Source organism: Hyla sarda, chromosome 5, assembly GCF_029499605.1.
Source record: "Hyla sarda isolate aHylSar1 chromosome 5, aHylSar1.hap1, whole genome shotgun sequence".
Taxonomy (NCBI): Eukaryota; Metazoa; Chordata; class Amphibia; order Anura; family Hylidae; genus Hyla; species Hyla sarda.
In genome coordinates this window covers 79,709,949-79,732,598 of record NC_079193.1, presented here as the reverse complement: position 1 = coordinate 79,732,598, position 22,650 = coordinate 79,709,949, and the positions used below count along the sequence as shown (strand labels likewise).

At 40.6% G+C, this 22,650-nt stretch overlaps 1 protein-coding gene across 3 annotated transcripts in view; it reads left to right on the top strand.

Moving 5' to 3' along the window:
- AHR (aryl hydrocarbon receptor) overlaps positions 1–22,650 on the top strand; it is a 157,607-nt gene that overhangs the window by 34,613 nt on the left and 100,344 nt on the right. For all 3 annotated transcript variants that reach the window (XR_008843932.1, XM_056519758.1, XM_056519757.1), the window contains exon 2: positions 1,580–1,767. Coding sequence is in view for 2 of the 3 variants with exons in the window: in XM_056519758.1 (XP_056375733.1) it covers positions 1,580–1,767 (188 nt within the window). In the remaining variant the exon portion in view is untranslated. The remainder of the gene's footprint in view (positions 1–1,579; positions 1,768–22,650) is intronic.

Sequence of the window (22,650 nt, the reverse complement as noted above, 5' to 3'; positions counted from 1 at the left end):
GTATTGGTAATTCCCATTTCCCTTAGAACATATGCCTGTGAAGAGGCCAATTTGGCAGTGGATCTTTTTTGTTTTCAGGGAGATAAGATGTGTGGTGGTATGTTCATGTTAATGCTCAATGTTCTTTTATTTTGCCTTGGTTTTGAAAATTGTTGTTAATGAGATGTTCTCTGTAAGGGGCAGCAGAGAGGAAAGAATGGATGCCATTGGTTACATACCGTATATACTCGAGTATAAGCCGACCCGAGTATAAGCCGAGACCCCTAATTTCAACCCAAAATCCCAGGAAAAGTTATTGACTCGAGTATAAGCCTAGGGTGGGAAATACCTCATCCCCCCCTGTCATCATCCAGACCCATCATTAACATCCTCATCATCATCCCCTTGTCATCATCCCACACATCCCCCCTTCATCATCCCCTTATCATCCCACACATCCCCCTTCATCATCCCCTTGTCATCATCCCACACATCCCCCCTTCATCATCCCCTTATCATCCCGCACATCCCCCCCTTCATCATCCCCTTATCATCCCGCACATCCCCCCCTTCATCATCCCCTTATCATCCCACACATCCCCCCTTCATCATCCCCTTGTAATCATCCCCACCCCCCTTCATCATCCCCACACCCCCCCTTCATCATCCTCTTCTCATCATTCGCCCTCAGTGGTCTTCAACCTGCGGACCTCCAGAGGTTTCAAAACTACAACTCCCAGCAAGCCCGGGCAGCCATCGGCTGTCCGAGCTTGCTGGGAGTTGTAGTTTTGAAACCTCCGGAGGTCCGCAGGTTGAAGACCACTGCGGCCTTCAACATCATCCAGCCCCCCTCTCACCCCCTTTAGTTCTGAGTACTCACCTCCGCTCGGCGCTGGTCCGGTCCTGCAGGGCTGTCCGGAGAGGAGGTGGTCCGGTGAGGAGGTGGTCCGGGCTGCTATCTTCACCGGGGGCGCCTCTTCTCCGCGCTTCCGGCCCGGAATAGATGCGTTGCCTTGACAATGACGCAAATGACGCACCTCTGCGTCGTTGTCACGGCAACGTGACTATTCTGAGGCCGGGCCCAAAGCGCTTAGAAGAGGCCTCCCCGGTGAAGATAGCAGCCCGAAACCACTATCCCACCGGACCACCTCCTCACCGGACAGTCCTGCAGGACCGGACCAGCGCCGAGCGGAGGTGAGTACTCAGAACTAAAGGGGGTGAGAGGGGGCTGGATGATGTTGAAGGCCGCAGTGGTCTTCAACCTGCGGACCTCCAGAGGTTTCAAAACTACAACTCCCAGCAAGCCCGGACAGCCGATGGCTGCCCGGGCTTGCTGGGAGTTGTAGTTTTGAAACCTCTGGAGGTCCGCAGGTTGAAGACCACTGCGGGTGGGGGAGTTCACTCGAGTATAAGCCGAGGGGGGTGTTTTCAGCACGAAAAATCGTGCTGAAAAACTCGGCTTATACTCGAGTATATACGGTATATTATTTAGTAACATTGTCATTGCCAGAATTAAACTTTACAGCTTTATGTATTTGTTACATGGTAAATAAAGATTTAGAATTTATTTATATACCGTATATTTTATGTTTTTATACAGTGTGAAACAAACACCAGCAGAGGGGGTTAAGTCCAACCCATCGAAGAGGCATAGAGACCGTTTGAACACGGAATTGGACAGACTAGCCAGCCTATTGCCCTTCCCACAGGAAATCATATCTAAACTTGACAAGCTTTCAGTGCTCCGGCTCAGTGTCAGCTATCTCAGGGCCAAGGGCTTTTTTGAAGGTAAGATATGAATATCTTTCATTTCTCAGGGAATTTCCTTATTGCTTATTGATCAGAATATAGGGAGTTTTCACACCCTTTCTTATGGACTTTGGATCATTATTTTGTAGGACAAACACATTTGCAAACATATTGATTCACTGTATCCTGTATTTATTTTTTTTTTTTTTAAGCTTAATAATGTTTATTTGAAATCTTGAGTTTAATGAAAACAAAAATTATTTCATTGTCCATCATCATTTTGGGACACTTGGAGGCTACTTTGTATGTCTGGCCATTCTGGGAGTTGTAGTTTTGCAACAGTTGGTGAACCACTGGTTGGAGACCACTGTCTTGAAGGATTACTTACTTGACTCGGTGGTGGTCTCTTGTTTTAGATATGCGATAAAGCTACGTTGTTTTAGCGCTTTAAAAGAAAAAGGGAAAAAAAAATCACATGCTGCTGGGGCTGTGCAAAAATATTTAAAAAAAAAACCTGTACATTCCTAGCTCCTGTCTGGCTCTTTCTAGTCCCTGGTCTTCTGTCTTTCTGCTTCGAAGATGAGAGCTGGGAGCAGGACCTGCTGGCTCCGCTGGATCACTGTCTTAGATGGGACACTGCAGCGGTCAGTGATTGGCTGAGATGGCATGTCCTTTTACAGAGCTCTCATTGCTGCAGCATAAAGGAGAGCGGACAAAGTAGAATAGGAGCTGCGGGGGATCGGGGCTAGGTAAGTATAGGTTTTTATTACTATTTTTGCATGCCCTTTTGTAGCATGTGAATTTTTCAAAAGCACCTTTAACCCCTTAAGGACCGACCGATTTTTTTTACCTCTATGACCAGGCTCTTTTTTTTTTAAATTTGACATGTATCTCTTTCAATGGTAATAACTTTAGAACGCTTTTTCTGAGCAGAGCGATTCTGAGAGAGTTTTTTTTTCCGTGACATATTGTACTTTTATATAACTGGTGCATTTTGGTTGACACATGAAGCATTTTTTTGTGAAAAACTGGAACATTTCTGGCATTTTTATTTTATTTATGGTGTACACTGTGCAGTAAGAGTGATGTTATATTTATTCTGTGGGTCAGTACGATTATGGCGATACCCATTTTATATAGCTTTCTATGTTCTTTTTCCTTTTCTGAGCAAAATTCTTTTTCTGCCATTTCATTTTCCAACAGCTGTAACTTTTTTATTTTTTGTCCGACGCCATTGAGGGCTTATTTTTTTTTCGGGATGAGCTGTACTTTTTATTGGTATCATTTTTGTGCTATGTGCTGCCTTTTGATCTTTTTTTAATTCTGCTATTTGTACCAAAATTGCGTTTTTTTTTTTTTTTTTTTTTTTTTTTTTTATACGGAGTTCATCGTGCGGGATACTTTACATTATAGTTTTATAGTACACGTCATTACGGACGTGGCAATACCTATTATGTATATGATTTGTGTTTTTGATCTTTTTTGGTGATAATACAGGGCTTTTATTGGGAAAGGGGCATTTATTTTTAATTTTTTTTTTACACTTCATTCTTTTATAGAAGAACTTTTTATTTTATTTTTTACACTTTTTACAGGTTATACTATGCTGCAATACATTTGTACTGCAGCGCAGTATAACCTGATCAGCTGCAGACACTACAGCCTGTGCGATCCAGCCTCTGGCTGGATCTCACAGGCTTCCGTAGCAGGCAGACAGGAGGTCATGATCTGACCTCCTACTGCCATAGCAACCAACAGCGACCCACGATCGTATAGCGACGCCGCCGTTGAACAGGGGAAGAGCGCTCCCCCTGTCAACACTATAGATGCCGTGATCAGAATTGATCACGGCATCTATGGGGTTAATGCTGCCGGGACCGGCGTGATCGCAGCTGCGGCGGGACTCCGGCTGTGATTGACAGCCGGGTCCCATTGCCGATCTCCTGCGCTGCCCGCGGCAGTGCCGGAGAAAGCTATGACGTATGCATACGTCCAATTGCTTGAACGTGTCGGATGATTGAACGTATGCATTCATCCTATAGCAGGAAGGGGTTAAAGGAGTACTAATGTATTATTATTATTTTTTTTTTATTAACAATATGTGTCCGGTCTGCAAAATGAAACAAAACAAACTTTAACTCACCTGCCTAAGTTCGCCCGTTGCTCCAAAGTCGGTGTCCAGTTCTCCGGTCCCTGTTTTCTTCTGCTTCCAGCGGGTCGGGGAGTCACGCTGTTCTCAGCGTATCACTGGCCGCAGCAATGTCCTGCAGGAAGCGGAAGAAGACAGTTACCGGAGAACGGGACACCGACATCGGGGGAACGTAGGCAGGGGAGTTAAAGTTGGCTTTGTTTCATTTTGCATAGTACTCCTTTTAATAAAGAAACCATTTCCCAAACTTCTGATGTTCCGTTTGCATCTGTGAACCTGCCTCAGATCAGACAATTGCTGCAGGTCCAGCACAAATTGCTATTACTGCCTAGAGAAACCGTTAGTTCAAAGTGAACCTGTTGCATGGTTTTACACAAAGTAACTAATCGCAGTGCCAGGTTAGAGGTAAAGGCACCTTCACAGGCTTAGCTTTAGATCTATGAAATTCTGCTTGTGAGATGAGGCATTTCTATCTTTTTATTTAATTTTTTTTTAAATATGTGCAAATGAATCCCAAGTGCCCAAAAAGCAGGGCTGATTCCTCAAGTGCCCAGTGGCCAGGGCCAATCCCTTAAGTGGCGAGCATTTCTATGATATATATATATATATATATATATATATATTTCACTATTTCTCCTATGGAATGGGTGAAGATGGATATATCAAAAACTGAAAAAACTATTTATAGTCATGACCATAATTGTTGGCACCCCTGAAATTTTTGTAGAAAATGAAGTATTTCTCACAGAAAAGAAATGCAGTACACATGTTTATTCCCTTTGTGTGTATTGGAACTAAACCAAAAAGGAGGGAGAAAAATTGGATATAATGTCACACTAAACTCCAAAAATGGGCTGGACAAAACTATCAACCTTAACTTTAACCCCTTAAGGACTGAGCGATTTCACGTTTTTGCATTTTCATTTTTTCCTCCTTGCCTTTAAAAAGTCATAACCCTTTCAATTTTACACCTAAAAATCTGTATTATGGCTTATTTTTTGCACCACCAATTCTACTTTACAGTGACATTAGTCATTTTACCGAAAAATCCACGGCAAAACGGAAAAAAATTCATTATGCGACAAACTTGAAGAAAAAATGCCATTTTGTAGATTTTGGGGGCTTCCGTTTCTACGCAATAAATTTTTCGGTAAAAGTTACACCTTATCTTTATTCTGTAGATCCATACGGTTAAAGTAATACCCTACTTGTATAGGTTTGATTGTGCATTACGTCAGAAAAAAATCATAAATACATGCAGGAAAATGTATACGTTTAAAATTGTCATTTTCTGAGCCCTATAACTTTTTTATTTTTCTGCGTTCAGGGGGCTATGAGGGCTCATTTTTTGCGCCGTGATCTGAAGTTTTTAGCGGTACCATTGTTCTGATCAGACTTTTTGATCACTTTTTAATCGGTATAAAAAGTGATAAAAAATGCGCTATTTTGAACTTTGGAATTTTGTGCGTACGCCATTGAACGTGCGGTTTAAAAAGCGGTATATTTTTATAATTCGGACATTTCCACACGCGGTGATACCACATGTGTATTTTTATTTTTATTTACACTGTTTTTTATTTTGTTACTAGGAAATGCGGGGTGATTTAAACTATTAATTCAGAAGGGAATACCTGAAAGGGTTAACTTTTTTTTGCAATTTTTTTTTTTTTGCAAGCTGATAGGTGCCATAGAAACCTATCAGCTTGCAATGGCTGATTTCATTCACAGACTGCTGCCTTGCCGTTGCATGGCAACAATCAGTGAAATCGGTGATTGATTGCTCCAGCCTGTAACTCAGGCTGGGAATAATCAATCGGAGCCCGGACACCGCCGGAGAAGGTAAGAGACCTTCTCTCCGGGTAGCTGATCGGGGCCTCGTGATTTTATCGCGATGACCCCGATCAGCCCGACTGAGCAGCCGGGAAGCATTTAGTTTCACTTTCGATGCGGCGCTCAGCTTTGAGCGCCGCATCGGAAGGGTTAATAACCGTGGGTTCTGGCTGTGAATAGGCACCGGGACCATCCCGCTATGACGCGGGGTCCCGCCGGAACCCCGTGTTATAGACAGGGACCGCACTTGGGACGTTTATAAACGTCAATTTGCGGGAAGGGGTTAATATTTGGTTGCACACCCTTTGGAAAAAAATAACTGAAATCAGCCGCTTCTTATAACCATGAATAAGCTTCTTACACCTCTCAGCCGGAATGTTGAACCCCTCTTCCTTTGCAAACTGCTCCAGGTCTCTCTTATTGGAAGGGTGCCTTTTCCCAACAGCAATTTTAAGATCTCTCCACAGGTGTTCACAATGGGATTTAGATCTGGACTCTTTGCTGGACACTTCAGAACTCTCCAGCACTTTGTTGTCATCCATTTCTGGGTGCTTTTTGACGTATGTTTGGGGTCATTGTCCTGCTGGAAGACCCAAGATCTCAGACGCAAACCCAGCTTTCTGACACTGGGCTATACAGTGTGACCCAAAATCCGTTGGTAATCCTCAGATTTCATGATGCCTTGCCCACATTCAAGGCGCCCAGTGCCAGAGGCAGCAAAACAACCCCAAAACATCATTAAACCTCTACCATATTTCATTGTAGGTACTGTGTTCTTTTCTTTGTAGGCCTCATACCCTTTTGTGTAAACAGTAGAATGATGTGCTTTACCAAAAAGCTTTATCTTGGTCTCATCTCTCCACAAGACGTTTTCCCAGAAGGATTTTTGCTTACTCAAGTTCATTTTGGCAAAATGTAGTCTTGCTTTTTTATGTCTCTGTGTCAGCAGTGGGGTCCTCCTGGGTCTCCTGCCATAGTGTTTAATTTCATTTAAATGTCGATGAATAGTCCGCGCCGACACTGATGCTCCCTGAGCCTGCAGGGCAGCTTAAATATCTTTGGAACTTGTTTGGGGCTGCTTATCCACCATCCGGACTATCCTGTGTTGACACCTTTCATCAATTTTTCTCTTCCATCCACACCCAGGGAGACCAGCTACAGTGCCATAGGTTGCAAACTTCTTGATAATGTTGCGCGCTGTGGCCAGAGGCTAATCTAGATCTCTGGAGATGGACTTGTAACGTAGATTGTTGATATTTTTCCACAATTTTGTTCTCAAGTCCTCAGACAGTTCTCTTCTCCTCTTTCTGCTGTCCATGCTTAGTGTGGCACACACAATGCAAAGACTTAGTGAACTTCTCTCCTTTTTATCTGCTTTCAGGTGTGATTTTTATATTGCACACCACTGTTACTTGCTCCAGGGGAGTTTAATGTAGTATCACATGCTTGAAACAATCTTATTTTTCCACAATTTTGAAAGGGTGCAAATTATTTTGTCCAGAGTGCAACGTGCAATCCAGCGGGACCAGGTACGGTGGAGACTCCACCGGCCAAGACAGTCTCCCGTCCGGTTCCGCCAAACAGCTAACACCAGGACATTTCCACCAGATCTGCACGGAACTGAACCCTGAACAGTAGGACCGGAACATATGTTACCCACAGGAACAAAAGTAAACATCTGGATATATAGGGGGTAGATGCCAAACAAGCCCCTTTGTCTCATATGACATATATTTATATACAGAAGTTCTTTTAATGAACTACACAACACCAGGGTAAGATACCGTGAAAATAATGGTACCTCCTAATTGTGGAAGTTTTGTTCTCTACACCTCTACATAACCTCGCAAAAGGTCTACATACAGAAGCTTCAATGCGCACACAGACCAAGTGAACACCATCAGGTGGGTAAATTACACTCTGTGTCTTCATATATTCTTTTTTTTTTTTTGTAATTTATGACCAACTGCTTGTATGTTATTGGCCATATAGGAACATTTGCATCACCTAGTGACCCTGAGGAGAACGTTCTTCTGCCTCTGTACGTGCAACACTGTAGGTTTCTACTTTTAAGTGAATAGCTAAAATAAACAGTATTTTTATGCACTTTTGTTGTGCCAGTATTTATTTATATTTTAATTATTTCTATGTTCTATTGCTGCTTGTCTCCTCCCTTGCATTTGAATGACAGTTTGTGCTGTAGTTGTTAGTTGCACTTTATAAAGCCATCTGACAGATTCCCTTTAAAATGTGTCCCAGATCAGTCACCTTCAGTTTTGTGCTGTGTAGTCATTTTTTGAAGCAGACAATAGGATAATTTTTGGATACGTTTTTAATGCATTGTCTTGTTCTGTAATATTTTTCCTTTTTAGCTATGCTTAGAGTAAGGTATATAAATAGGAGGGAGAATATACCTTTAGTAATAGGAAGTGTTCTTGGAGGAAGTGGAAGTCATTACTCTACATCACAAGCATTTAAAGCCATGTGTGTAATATCTTGATGCTTGCCATGCCTTGCCCAAGGCTCTATGATCTGCTGCAAGAAAATGGGGAATGTATAGAACACAAAATAATGGCAACAATAAGTAACACAGGCAAATGGCAACTCTATGATCGTGTTTACTGGAGGATTTAGAACTTCTTGTTATATGCTACTATATACTTTGCAAATTTATTAAAAAGAAAAAAGCTTACAGCATCAAGACTTCAAATGATGATAGAGATAAAGCAAAGGAAATATGATGCATTGTAAGCAAGCCCTCATACTTCTACTTTAAAAGTAAAATAAAAGCTATGGTTATTGGAATGTGAAGGTTAAACCACAACAAAAATCAGCTTGGCCTTTTATAGGGGTTTCATCAACAACAAAAAAACTCCTCACCTATCTGAAGAAACTGCTGGGAGCTTGTTGATTCTGACAACAGGACAATTGTCATCTGGGCTGCTTCATTGTTCTATGGCTTCTGAGAATTGCTGAGCTCCATTCATGCAATGTTCAGAAGCCCCATAGAAACTAAATAAAATGTTCAATTTATTCAGTGCACGATTGCCCTCCATTGTCACATTATGTGGGGGTCCCATTGGTCGGTCCCTATCAGTTAGTTATGTAACTTTTCATTTTAGGATAACCCCTTTATGTAAACTTGATGCTCGTGATCTTGGGGTTTTTGAGGTCACACCCAACTAGTTGTGTATGAATGAAAGGCACAACAGTTGCGGCACTCCGCAGTAAACTCAAGTGGCTGGAGACAGATCATGCCATAACGGTGAGTTCCAAATGCAGGCTGGGGTTGCTCTTACATGGAACATATATTACTGAAACAACAAAGAAAAGAACAGGCTGTGCAGCACTCACCGATGAATGCAATTAGGTAAACTTTAATCACTTACGGGAACACTTCTGCAGCAGCGGGGATGGAGAAGAAAGACGCAAGCTCCTCGGAGCTTGCGTCTTTCTTCTCCTTCCCCACTGCTGTTGAAATGTTCCTGTAAGTGATTAAAGTTTACCTCCTTGCATTCTTTGGTGAGTGCTGCACAGCCTGTTCTTTTCTTCGGTGGGACACCCAACTAGTTGCATCACATTGTGAACCTTTCAGCATGGTGTGAGTTAAATTTGCATTGTCAGCCTGACTCCTGTAGGATGCTCAGTTTTAAATGTCAGTGGCCGGACACTGAACACATCCTTATAGCTATGTAAATGTTGTAATATCCTGTAATTTAGATGAAGTATGAAGAGTGGAAAATGAAGCCATTATCTATGGGATCCCAGAATAACCAATACTCTCACAAAACAACCCTGTAGGAGCCAGCACTTAGCACTTTTCTGGGTTTGACCAGAATCTCCTGTAAATAAATGTTATACATTACCCCTAAATGAAATCCTTTTACCGATAACTGCTGCCATGTTGTTATGTAAGGGCCTGTATATAGAGATCCGCTGAGTAAAATGTTTAATTTGTCAGCCGGGGAGCACAGCGTGGATGACTGCCTCTATTTATTGCTAAAACTGTAGCTGGAGTTAAGATGAAGCAGTCTGTGAATAACAGGATGCGAACAGGGGGTGTGTGAATTCCTGAGGAAAGTAAAATATAAATGTGCAATCATATCATCTGGTTTGGAAGGAAGCTGATTTTTCTGCCAGTAACAATAGATATCTTTTTGTTTTAAAGAAAAGCATTCAATCTAAGTTAAAATAAGTTGAAGGCCGTTATTTAACTGCTTATTACGTGCTTTTTAAGCAGGTATTCCAGTAAAAAACTTTTTTTTTTTTTTTTTTTATAACTCAACTGGCTCCAGAAAGTTAAAGGGGTATTCCAGTCCAAAACTTTTTTTTATATATCAACTGGCTCCGGAAAGTTAAACAGATTTGTAAATTACTTCTATTAAAAAAATCTTAATCCTTCCAATAGTTATTGGCTTCTGAAGTTGATTTGCTGTTTTCTATCTAACTGCTTTCTGATGACTCCCGTCCCGGGAGCTGTGCAGTTCCTATGGGAATATTCTCTCATCATGCACAGCTCCCGGGACGTGACATCATCATAGAGCAGTTAGAAAACTTCAGAAGCTAATAACTATTGAAAGGATTAAGATTTTTTAATAGAAGTAATTTACAAATCTGTTTAACTTTCCGGCGCCAGTTGATATATAAAAAAAAAGTTTTTGCCTGGAATACCCCTTTAAACAGATTTGTAAATTTCTTATATTAAAAAAAATCTTACTCCTTCCAATAATTATCAGCTGCTGAAGTTGAGTTGTTCTTTTCTGTCTGGCAACAGTGCTCTCTGTTAACATCTCTGCTTGTCTCGGGAACTGCACAGTAGAAGTGGTTTGCTATGGGGATTTGCTTCTACTCTGGACAGTTCCCGAGACAGGTGTCATCAGACATCACTCAGACAGAAAAGAACAACTCAACTTCAGCAGCTCATAAGTACTGAAAGGTTTACGATTTTTTTATAGAAGTAATTTACAAGTCTGTTTAACTCTCTGGAGCCAGTTGATATATAAAAAAAAAGTTTTTTCCTGGATAACCCCTTTTAAGGTTGGAAGTTATTTAAAAAAGTAAATAAAAATGGCAAAAAAAAATTAGCATTGCCTATTTTTTATATTTTGAGGATAACAGCTATATGTCCTATGTTAGGTAAAAAGTGATGGCGGCTAAGGTGGCGAGTCGTCTGGCATTGTACAATTGCCTAAACAGCCAAAGGAATATTCTGGATGGAAATCTGCAAAAAAATTTGTAGCATGAGAACGTACCCTTAATCTGTATTGAGATTTTGCTGCAGATCGTCAAATCCCTTGTGTCTCCCTGCAAAAAGACTGCAAATTTGAGGAGATAATCCACTATATTCCTGTTCCTTTTGGACATTCTTTAGAGGATCTGTGGCCAAACCATAGGAAAAAAATTTGATTACATTATCATTTAATAGCTTAAGGTGCCCTGATCGCACACCTGTTTACAGTTTCTTGATAAATCCTTCTGTTCCAGAGATATTTGACTTTAAAGTTTGTCCGACAATTAAGGAAAGATTGGCGTGAACTTAATTATAATAGGAGTGACAGGCAATGGGTGGGATAATACAGTCAGGGGCCAGGGGTGTATTAGGTATACACGCCCCTTAAAGGGGTACTCCGGTGAAAACCTTTTTTCTTTTTAATCAACTGGTGGCAGAAAGTTAAACATATTTGAAAATTACTCCAATTAAAAAAAAATCTTAATCCTTCCAGTACTTATTAGCTGCTGAATGCTACAGAGGAAATTCCTTTCTTTTTGGAACACTGATGACATCACGAGCACAGTGCTCTCTGCTGACATCTCTGTCCATTTTAGCAACCATGCATAGCAGATGCATACTAAGGGCAGCATGGTGGCTCAGTGGTTAGCACTGCTGCCTTGCAGTGCTGGAGACTTCGGTTCAAATCCCACTAAGGACAACAATAAATAAAGCGTTATTATTATTATAATAACGTCAGCAGAGAGAACTGTGCTTGTGATGTCATCAGAGAGCATTCCAAAAAGAAATCTGACTGATTCCCTGAATTGTCAAACTATAAACCCACATATCTCAGAAACAGGAGGACGTATCAAGAAACTGTAAAAAGGTGTATGATCGGGGCTCCCTTATCTATTTAATGACTCTAAACATGTTCATTATTTGGCTGGAATTGAAATTCCACAGTGTGCACAGTGCAGCAGAAACCCAATGGGGGGCTGCTGCATCAAATCTGGAATTTCTCTATGTGGAAAGTGTACATGGGCCCTTAAAGGGCTTGTCCGGTTATTGTAAACTGTAAAATCACCTACCCACAGGACTGTTGTGGTTTTCAGAACTTGTCCTGCTTAGCCTGTGATTGGAGTCTCGAATGGTGGGCATCGGAGCCCTTCAATGTACATTTTATAAAGGATAGCTTTTACATAACAGGAGTACCTGTTTTAAAGGGGGTTGTCTGCTTTGGATAATCCCTTCATAATTAATTAATCGCGGCATCAAGAAAGCTGGCAATAAGTTTTCAGTTTGCGTACAGCGCCACCACAAGAGTTAATAAAGCATTACAACGTGCCCATGCACATCAGTGGGTTGTCTGTGGAAGGCTGGATTCACATCACGTTTTTTCCCCATACGGGAGCGCATACGGCATGGGAGAGCTAAAAACTTGCGTTCCCGTATCCTGCTGTATGCGGTCCCGTATGTAATTCATTTCAATGAGCTGACCGGAGTGAACCGGTTGGCTCCTTTTTCCCCGTATGTGGTTTTCTACTGTACCTAAAACCGTAGTCCACCACGGTTTTAGGTACAGTAGTAAACCACATATGGGGAAAATTAGCTGAATTACATACGGGACCGCATACAGCAGGATACGGGAGCGCAAGTTTTTTAGCTCTCCCATGCCGTATGCGCTCCCGTGTGGGAGAAAAACGTGATGTGAACCCAGCCTAATGCAGGAGCGGTCCTACAGAGAGAGGGGCTTTTATAACCCCTCTACACTTTGGCCAAGCAGACGATCCCTTGTCTATATTAAAAGTAGTTTTCTAAATTTGACAACCCCTTTAGGATGCACCACTTCCTGATCTGTAGAACTTCTTAGGGAAACTGAGCAGTAAACTCCACCTCTGAACCTATGAAAAGTGCAGTTTTAGGCTGCTAAATCCTAGTGTATATCTCACAGCAAAGCATCATGGTCTGTTGTTTCTATGGAAAAGATGAATTTATGGGTCACCTATAAGTTCAGTGAGCAGAATTTGTTTTCTGTTCATAAATGCTCATAGATTATGCCGTTTAACAATAGATGTATTGTTAGAACTACTCTGGGTACCAGCTGCAGACTGTCCCCTAGATTTACATGCTTGTTTTGGTTGTTTCAGTCACATTGACATGACTGCAAAAGATGTCAGCACTGGAGAATTGCTCTCCGTACTATGGGCGCCTCTCACATGCAGCTGTTGACATCTCGGCACTTATATGTATAAAATAGCACATGTATACAGAGCTTGGCTATCATTTCCCAGCTCCAAAAGGAAATTGGGAAACCTGCAAAGCTTGTGTGTTGTCTGGGCATGCAGTTTATATTTTCTTATTTGTAAATGTCAATACAGAATCGGTAGGAAGTCAAAGAGTAGGGGAAGACTTGCAAGTAACAATTCTCTATCCCTAGCCTTCAACTTTCTACATTTCCATCTAGCAGCAGCTGCCTCTTAGCTAGAGCCTCCAGAGGATACATGACCTGGTTTTCTTTCTCCTGCTGAGAGCTATGAAACAGACTGGTGGCGTTCTGTAGACTTTGAAGTACAGTCCAAATATTTATCAATGAAAGAGCTTCATATCTTAATGCTGCTCTTCGGGCTCTTTTCGGCTGAAGAATTCAGCAGTCACAACATTACATTAGTTGAGAATTTTTTTATTTATTTATTTTTTTTTAACCCCTTCATGGCCCAGGAATGTTTATTTTTTTTTTTTTATAAAAAATGTTTTGACTGACAAAGTTGTATTCGGGCTTATTTTCTGTGTGACTACTTAGAATTTACAATAATTCACTTTTTTGTTTCGTTTTATTGTTAAAAAAAATTTCAATCTTGAAATATAAAAAAAAAAAAGAAAAAACTTTGTTTTTACCATATTCTCACCCCTATAACTTTTTAATGTTTTCTCCTACAGAGCGGTTTTAGGGTTTGCTTTTTGCTCCATGAGCTGTAGTTTTTAACGGTACAACTTTTGTGTAGTTCTGGAATTTTGATCACTTTTTATTACATTTTTATGGGATGTAGTGTAACCAAAAATCAGCAATTTTGGCATTTGGCATTTTTTTGCATTTACGCAATTACGCACACAGCGATACCAAATGTGTTGTGTGTTTTTGTTTTACAGTATGTTATTTAAAAATTGGGAAAAGGGGGTGATTAGAATTTTTATTAAGGGAGGGATTTTTTTTTTTAAATATTTTTAAAAACCTTTTTTACTTATTTTTTTTTTTTTTTATACACATTTTGGCCCCCTTAGGGCCTATCATAAGCCATCATCAGATGGCTTACATAGATCAATGTAATGCTATTGCATTACATTGATCTATGAAATATGTGCTCGATTGCTAAGGGCTGCCTAAGTGAGCCCTAAGCAATGTCAAAGCCAGGGAAGATGCCGAGGAGCAGGTAAGACCTCGAGTTTCTCTAGCGCGATCTCCAAAGTCGGTCATTACCGGGAGATTTCAGCAAACCAGCAGGACCATATGCCAACGTATATACTCCATTGATCTTACTGGATCGGATTTAGTCTTGCATTGACTGTTTGATCCTTTACCAAACATATACAGTTTTTTGTTTTTAAAAGCGTAGAAAATCCACAGTATGGAAATCATGTAAAAATACCCTTTCTGAGAATTATTGAAAATACTCCATTTAAAAAAAATAAAAATAAAATTAAAGATGGACATTCCTCAACTAGCGACATGTGCTCTTCTGCAAGGAAGTGGGGGTTACAGTATAGGCTGGATGATATTTCGTTGCGCTCCAGATGACCTCATTGAACTACCATTATCTAGTGGTTAGCCTGTGCTGGGCTTGTGAAGTCATCGAGCTGCTTTAAACTGTGGAAGCAATTTATGGTATGATTCATAATAATCTCAGGAGGTCATCACACATCTAGCCTTTATAGGACATAAGAAAATGAGTTAGTACAATCTACGTAACGGATGTTTTCATTCTGGTTACCATGGATATACCCAGGGTCATGTATATGTGTGTACATATAAGTACTGTTTCTCCTGTTGCCTATTCTAGAGATACTAATGCCCTTATCTATTCCATCTGTTTTTAGTAAGCACAGGAAGTGATGAGTTTGGATACAGCTATATATAGAAGAACTTTTATATTACAAGTTTTGTTGCAAGTTTTATATAATGTCTAAGACAATACTTCTTTTGATTATCATGTAATCCCAATGTCTTTGCTACATAGTTTAGTCTATTTTACATTCTTCTTGAAACCATCTTCATGAGACAGCTGCATGGAATGATTTTTCAACGTCTTTAAGAAGATGCTTGCCCAGAACCTACTAGTTCCTTTTTGCATTTGCACTGGACTAACTCAACCCCAGCCATCTCTGCTGGATTTAGGTGAGGTGACTATGGAGCACAGTCAATCTGGTGGCATAGGCCATCAATAGCAGATTGTGGGGGGTCTGACTCTTGGCACCTCATTTTAATCTGCTCATGGAAAGGGCCACATTCACTGCATTAAACCCAATATAGCGGAATTACTAGGATGCATCACTTACCCCGATCTGAAGTCCAGTTTCGGTGATCCGGTTTGTATCAGCCTTCATTGCTAATAGCCAGTTTCGCTTTCCCATTAACTTAAATGGGCACTGTCATTTAAAATTATTTTTGGCATATGATAACGCAGGTAAAATAACTAAGATTTGTAATTTACTCCCTGTAAAAAAAAAAATTATAATTTAAAAAAAATTGTTGCTTTCGTGGCCTTATAAATCTGACCACTAGGGGTCTCCCTTCTGGTCCAGACTACATTTCATCTGCTCAGAAGCACAGACTTTGGTCTCCTGCTGCACTGGCAGGAGACTAAACTCAGGAAGAGTGGTCTGGTCATAGGCAGTGAATAGCACTCGCTCTCTGCCTGTGTATGAAACAGGTAGTGAAAGTGCTATTCTCTACCTATGGCCAGACAGCACTTCTTATTTATTTTACCTGCTTTATCATATGACAAATAATTTTAATGACAGTGCTCATTTAAATGAGATTGAACCGCTGTGCTAGTCTAATCCTCTCTTAAAAAATATGGAGCTATGCCATATAAACAATACACGCTCTGCTAGCCCCACAGATCTGATATTGGTGGCCCTATCCTGAAGGTAGGCCATACATTTTATAGTCCTGGAGATTATCCCTTTTTAAATGTTTTTTTTTTCTAGTTTTAAATAAATGTGTCAATTATTTCACCGGTAAGCTTACAACATCATTCCGAACGTGTGCCATGTATTATTGTTTGAAACAATAATCTAACAGAAAATGTTTTGTTACTGGAACCAAAAAGATTTCATTTGAACTTGTCAGGTTTGGTGGCCTCTGCTTGTGTCTCTTGGCCCAAGCTTCTCCTTGATTCTCTTGTTCAGTCATTCTTTGCAGTAATTCTACCATGAAGGCCTGCCTCGTGTAGTCTCTCCCGAACAGTTGATGTGGAGAAGCCTGATGCATAAACTCGGTGAAGCATTTATTGACCTCTAATCTGAAGGGCTTTTAATAGGCAATTTGTCAGGCTGTTGACCTTTTAATAAACTTATCCTGTAGGGAAAAGATGAGATTCATCACACAGCTATAACGTTATTGCCATTGGACTCGAAGAAATGTTTAATCAGTGAGGGTTTTTAGAATGAATGACCTTCATTTCTAAAAGTAAGGATGGACTGCAATTTATCTTTGAGGAGTTTAGCTTTTCTTGCCACATTATGAACTGCTATAAACCAGAATGATTTAACACCCAGCCTTCCTGGTCATAAAAGCATTAACAGGCAACACAGTCCCATAAATCATCTTACAGCAGCACACATGTACCATACGTGCCTTTTTTTTTTTTTTTGATGATTTAATCCTTGTGCTTCATTGTTCTCCACCATCCAGTTTTACTGAAAACTTTAATTAAAAAAATTTCACTTGTAGACCTAGAAAACAAAGCAAAAAATAAATCTGGCCAGTAACCCCATACTAAATTCTACCCTTTAGTTGAGAATGAACTTTCGTGGCTGACGTGTCCTTGGTCTGAGCATCCTGTCGTAGAACACGCTTTAACACATCCCATTTCCTTCCTACCTTTCCCCTCCACAGACTGTAATAATGCTATAACTTGAGCATCTTACCATGGAAATTCTTCTTACACATCAATGGCCTTATCATCTAAGACTCCTTGTCCTCAATATTTAATGGATCTGTCTCTCTCTAAGAATTCCCAAACTGTCTGGAAGATAAAGTAATTGTAGTATATTCCGGCAAACTATAGATTCTCATTGAATAGACTCGCATATAAAGACTAATGTTCTGGTGGTCCTTAACCCCTTAACACCATGGACGTGTAATACTTGTCCATGTGCCATTAAGCAGGTATGGCACGGGCTCCCGACTTGAGCCTATGCCATACCGGCTGGACCCCAGCTGATTCTTGTAGCTGAGGGCCAGTGTTAATAGCAGACATGCGGCCGCAGTGGACTATTAACCCTTTAGGTTGCCGCTGTCAAAGCTGACAGTGGCGTCTAAAGGTACCTTTAACTGCTTCCTGGTAGTCCAGTAGGGTGGATTCCCCCCCAACCCGCAGTGCGGGGTGACCGGGCGATCCATTTCTGAGGTGGCCAGAGGGTTTACCTCTGCTCCTGTGTCGGCTGCTGCACTGTGAATGATAAAGCCTGGCAGGACCAGGCTTCATCAATCGAGCGCAGAGCACACAGATCAATGTGGTTCTATGGAACCACATTGACCTTTATGAGGAATCTAATGATTCTTCCTAAAATTCCCCTAAGGCTAAGTTTCCAAATTTTTTTTTTTTTTTCCTGGCAGTTTTTGGAAAACCACCACTGTAGTTTTTGAGCCAAAGTCAGAAGTGGATCCACAAGGGAAGAGAAGTGTAAGTCCTTCCTTTATATGTCCTATTCCTTTTGAATACACTTCTGACTTTGGCTCAAAAACTGTGGCAGTATTCCAAAAACTGCCAGAAAAAAACCCAAGTTGAAACTTAGTCTTCAGGAAATAAGTGTTAAGAAAAACAAAAACAAAAAACACACACACATATTAACCCCTTCATTATCAAAAGTTCAAATTACCCCCCTTTTCCCAAATTCCATATAATAATAATAATTAATAAACATGTGGTATCACGGCGGGCGTAAATGTCCGAACTATAAAAATAGGTTAAGGTTAATTAAACCGCCTAGTCAATGGCGTACACATAAAAAAAAATCCAAATTCCAAAATTGCATATTTTTGGTCCCTTTTGTATACCCTAAAAAAAGGATAAAAAGTGATCAAAAATTCTGATCAAAACAATCATAGTACCGATATAAACTTTAGATCACGGCCCAAAAAACGAGGCCTCAGACCGCCCTGTAAACCAAAAAATAAAAAAGTTATTGGAGTCAAAAGAGGACCATTTTAAACATACTAATTTTGTTCATGTAGTTATAATAATAAAAAAAAAAAAAAAAAAAAAAAAAAAGTAAAATAAAGAGAACCTATATAATTTGGGTATCATTGTAACCGTATGGACCTACAGAATAAATATATGGTGTCATTTTTACTGAAAAGTGCACATCGTAGAATCGAAAGCCCCCAAGATTTACAAAATTGTGTTGTTTTTTTAGTGTTTGTTTTTTTTTTTTCAACTTTTGCCCCACAAATATATTTTTTCTGAGTTAATCAGAAATTTTGTGGTAAAATGATTGATGTCATTACAAAATACAATTGGTGGCGCAAAAATTAAGCCCTCATATGAGTCTGTAGGTGCAAAATTGAATGCGTTATGATTTTTAGAAGGTGATGAGGAAAAAAATGAAAGTGCAAAAATGGAAAAACCTGTGGTCCTTAAGGGGTTAAACAACATATTAGCTCTCCTCCTTCTAAACTCTCTTTAGGTTTTGCAGCTGGTTTGCTTGTAAATGTATGTAAGAATTAGGGCTGCACGTTACATCACAATCGAATTGCATTTTTTGTATTTTTTTTTGGCGACCTGGCACAATATCACGTATGCAGGGTCTGAGGCTGGGCCGCTACCAAGATTCAAATGGTAAGTCAGCCTTTGGCTGTCTGGGCATGCTGGGTGTTGTAGTTTTGCAACAGCTAGAGGCACCCTGGTTGGGAAACACTGTCCTAAGTAAAAGGGGTGTGGGGGAAACCTAAAGAACCATGTGATATGGGGGGAGGGGGTGGACTGTAAAACAGCCAGGATGGACTGTATAGGAGGTGGTGGACTGTAAAGGGGGCAGGGGGGGGGGGGGGGGGTAGAAATGAAATAGGGGGATTTCTCCATTTGTTTATCATATCGAAATCATAATTCTTACCTCCATAATTGCAATCCCACATTTTCCCCAAATCGTGGAACCCTAGTAAGAATTCTTAGAACATTGTTTGTGGTTATTTTAAGAGGACAGGTCTTTATATATAGCGATCAAGTGATTATGGCCGTGATACAGATGACCCTTTTAAACCCATTAGTTCACAGTATTCATCTCTTTAAGAGATGAACATGTTCCATGCTAGCAGATTTGAGTTGACTGGTGTTCACGTCTCCCCAAGTATTGAATCAGCTTTCGAATTCCAGTTCTGATTTTAGGGTTGGACACATGATGAGATGGTTTATGAAACTGCATGGCTTTGTTCAGAAATCCCACAGAATGCGTCGCTGAAGGAGCACTTTGTGCAGTGAACCGGAAGCGCTGATTGTGTCTGGGGAATGCTGCTAAGAGAAGAGATGAGGAATATGGAGTTATTGACCTCTCTGCACAATACTCTTAAATACTTTACAATCAGCCCTGTGTTCAAGAAGAGACATTCTCATACAGGCATCGGAGAAATCTGAGAGATCTGGGCAAACAAAAATGACTTGTTTAATGCTGGCAGTAAAGCTGCATGCGTTTCTGTCTGTGTGGAAGTCATTACAAAGAATTCTTTGTTTAACATTCCTCTTTCGCATACTGTAAATGCACGTTGTAGCATGTTGGTGTTCATCACAGGGTTTTATTTGTCTGTAGGACCACTACAGTACAAGATTTGCAACTACACTACATTTTACAGCTTGTGTCCCATAAAAATGTCTCCTTCCGCTAGGTTGTACACTATTAGCTGAATGAGTGCTGGTGCTAGTGGGCTTAGTCATCTTTTATCAGCCTCATTTGAGGACCTGTAATTATGGTAAATCTACTCAGTCATCATTTAGTCATGCCTGATTTTAATGTAGACACACATGCAGAGATGATGTTTGAAAAATAGAGTAACTCTAACAAATTTATCTAGTCGTGTTGCCTGGATAACTTTATCGGGCTGCACCAGTTATGCAAATTCTTTATATAAACATGATATAGACATAAGCCATTGAATTAAACCACCTAGCTAATATTGTGTATGTCCCTCTTGTACCTCTAAAACTTCCCTGACCCATTAAGGCACGGACTGAAGAAGGCCAAGTCTTTGCAGCAGATTCTTTTAAGTTCTGTATGTTGTGGTGTGGGGCCTCGGATCAGACTAGTCTTTCCAGCACATCCCACAGACACTAGACCTGATTGAGATTTGGGGAATTTGGAGGCCAAGTCAGCAGTTTGAACACTCTGTCATGTTCATGAAACCATCTACAAATTATTCTTGCAGTGTGGCAGGGAGCATTATCCTGCTGAAAGAGGACACTGCCATTAGGGAAGACCATTGCCATGAATGGGTTTACTTGGTCTGCAACAATGTTTGGATAGGTAGTACGTATCACCGCAACATCCACAGGAACGCTAGGCCCCAAGGTTAACCAGCAGGTTATTGCCCAGGGTGTTACATTGCATTTGCCACCTTGCTTTCACGCAAAACAGCTGTTGCTAATTTCTTTCGTTTGCACATGCCGGCGGAGTAACCTGTGTACCCCTATGGATTTGTATTTTGCACTTAAGTAAATATGATATTTTTGCACATCAGTATGGGTGAGTGCCATCCATATTTCTTGTTCATGGGACTTTATGGGATCTACTTTCCTTGGATTGAGAACCTCGGTGCAGTGCAATTTCTGCGTGGAGTTTCCCCAAGAGCCTCGGCTGTGTGCTCATGCCAGAGCTATCTCCGATGCATGCTGAAACGGAGAAGCTGTGCCTATCATCTGCTTCCTTAACCCCTTAAGGACGCAGGACGTAAATGTACGTCCTGGTGAGGTGGTACTTAACGCACCAGGACGTACATTTACGTCCTAAGCATAACCGCGGGCATCGGAGCGATGCCCGTGTCATGCGCGGCTGATCCCGGCTGCTGATCGCAGCCAGGGACCCGCCGGCAATGGCCGACGCCCGCGATCTCGCGGGCGTCCGCCATTAACCCCTCAGGTGCCGGGATCAATACAGATCCCGGCATCTGCGGCAGTTCGCGATTAAAATGAACGATCGGATCGCCCGCAGCGCTGCTGCGGGGATCCGATCATTCATAACGCCGCACGGAGGTCCCCTCACCTTCCTCCGTGCGGCTCCCGGCGTCTCCTGCTCTGACCAGAGCAGGAGATGACCGATAATACTGATCTGTTCTATGTCCTATACATAGAACAGATCAGTATTAGCAATCATGGTATTGCTATGAATAGTCCCCTATGGGGACTATTCAAGTGTAAAAAAAAATGTAAAAGTAAAAAAAAAGTGAAAAATCCCCTCCCCCAATAAAAAAGTAAAACGTCCGTTTTTTCCTATTTTACCCCCAAAAAGCGTAAAAAACATTTTTTATAGACATATTTGGTATCGCCGCGTGCGTAAATGTCCGAACTATTAAAATAAAATGTTAATGATCCCGTACGGTGAACGGCGTGAACGAAAAAAAATTAAAAAAGTCCAAAATTCCTACTTTTTTAATACATTTTATTAAAAAAAAAATTATAAAAAATGTATTAAAAGTTTTTTATATACAAATGTGGTATCAAAAAAAAGTACAGATCATGACGCAAAAAATGAGCCCCCATACCGCCGCTTATACGGAAAAATAAAAAAGTTATAGGTCATCAAAATAAAGGGATTATAAACGTACTAATTTGGTTAAAAAGTTTGTGATTTTTTTTAAGCGCAACAATAATATAAAAGTGTCATTTTAATCGTATTGACCCTCAGAATAAAGAACACATGTCATTTTTACCAGAAATTGTACGGCGTGAAAACAAAACCTTCCAAAATTAGCAAAATTGCGTTTTTCGTTTTAATTTCCCCACAAAAATAGTGTTTTTTGGTTGCGCCATACATTTTATGATATAATGAGTGATGTCATTACAAAGGACAACTGGTCGCGCAAAAAACAAGCCCTCATACTAGTCTGTGGATGAAAATATAAAAGAGTTATGATTTTTAGAAGGCGAGGAGGAAAAAATGAAAACTTAAAAATTAAATTGTCTGAGTCCTTAAGGCCAAAATGGGCTGAGTCCTTAAGGGGTTAAAGTAAGTCCTTATGATGTATTTATGATGTAAAAGAAAACAGAATACTTAAGACCAGGCCTCCTTTTTTCCATTGCACAATGGACCAGTTTGATACTCTTATGTATGATACCTTGGTGGTCAAGGTTCACCGGTTGTCCTTTCTTGGACCACTTTTGTAGAAGGGTTTTGCTGCATACCAGGAATTGGTTATCTAGCCACCACAATCTGGCACTTGCCAGAAGCAGGAAAACAAGCAAGCATATGAACAACGCTGTTCAGAATTTCCAAACAGAATTCCGTTCTAAAAAATTTGGGTGCA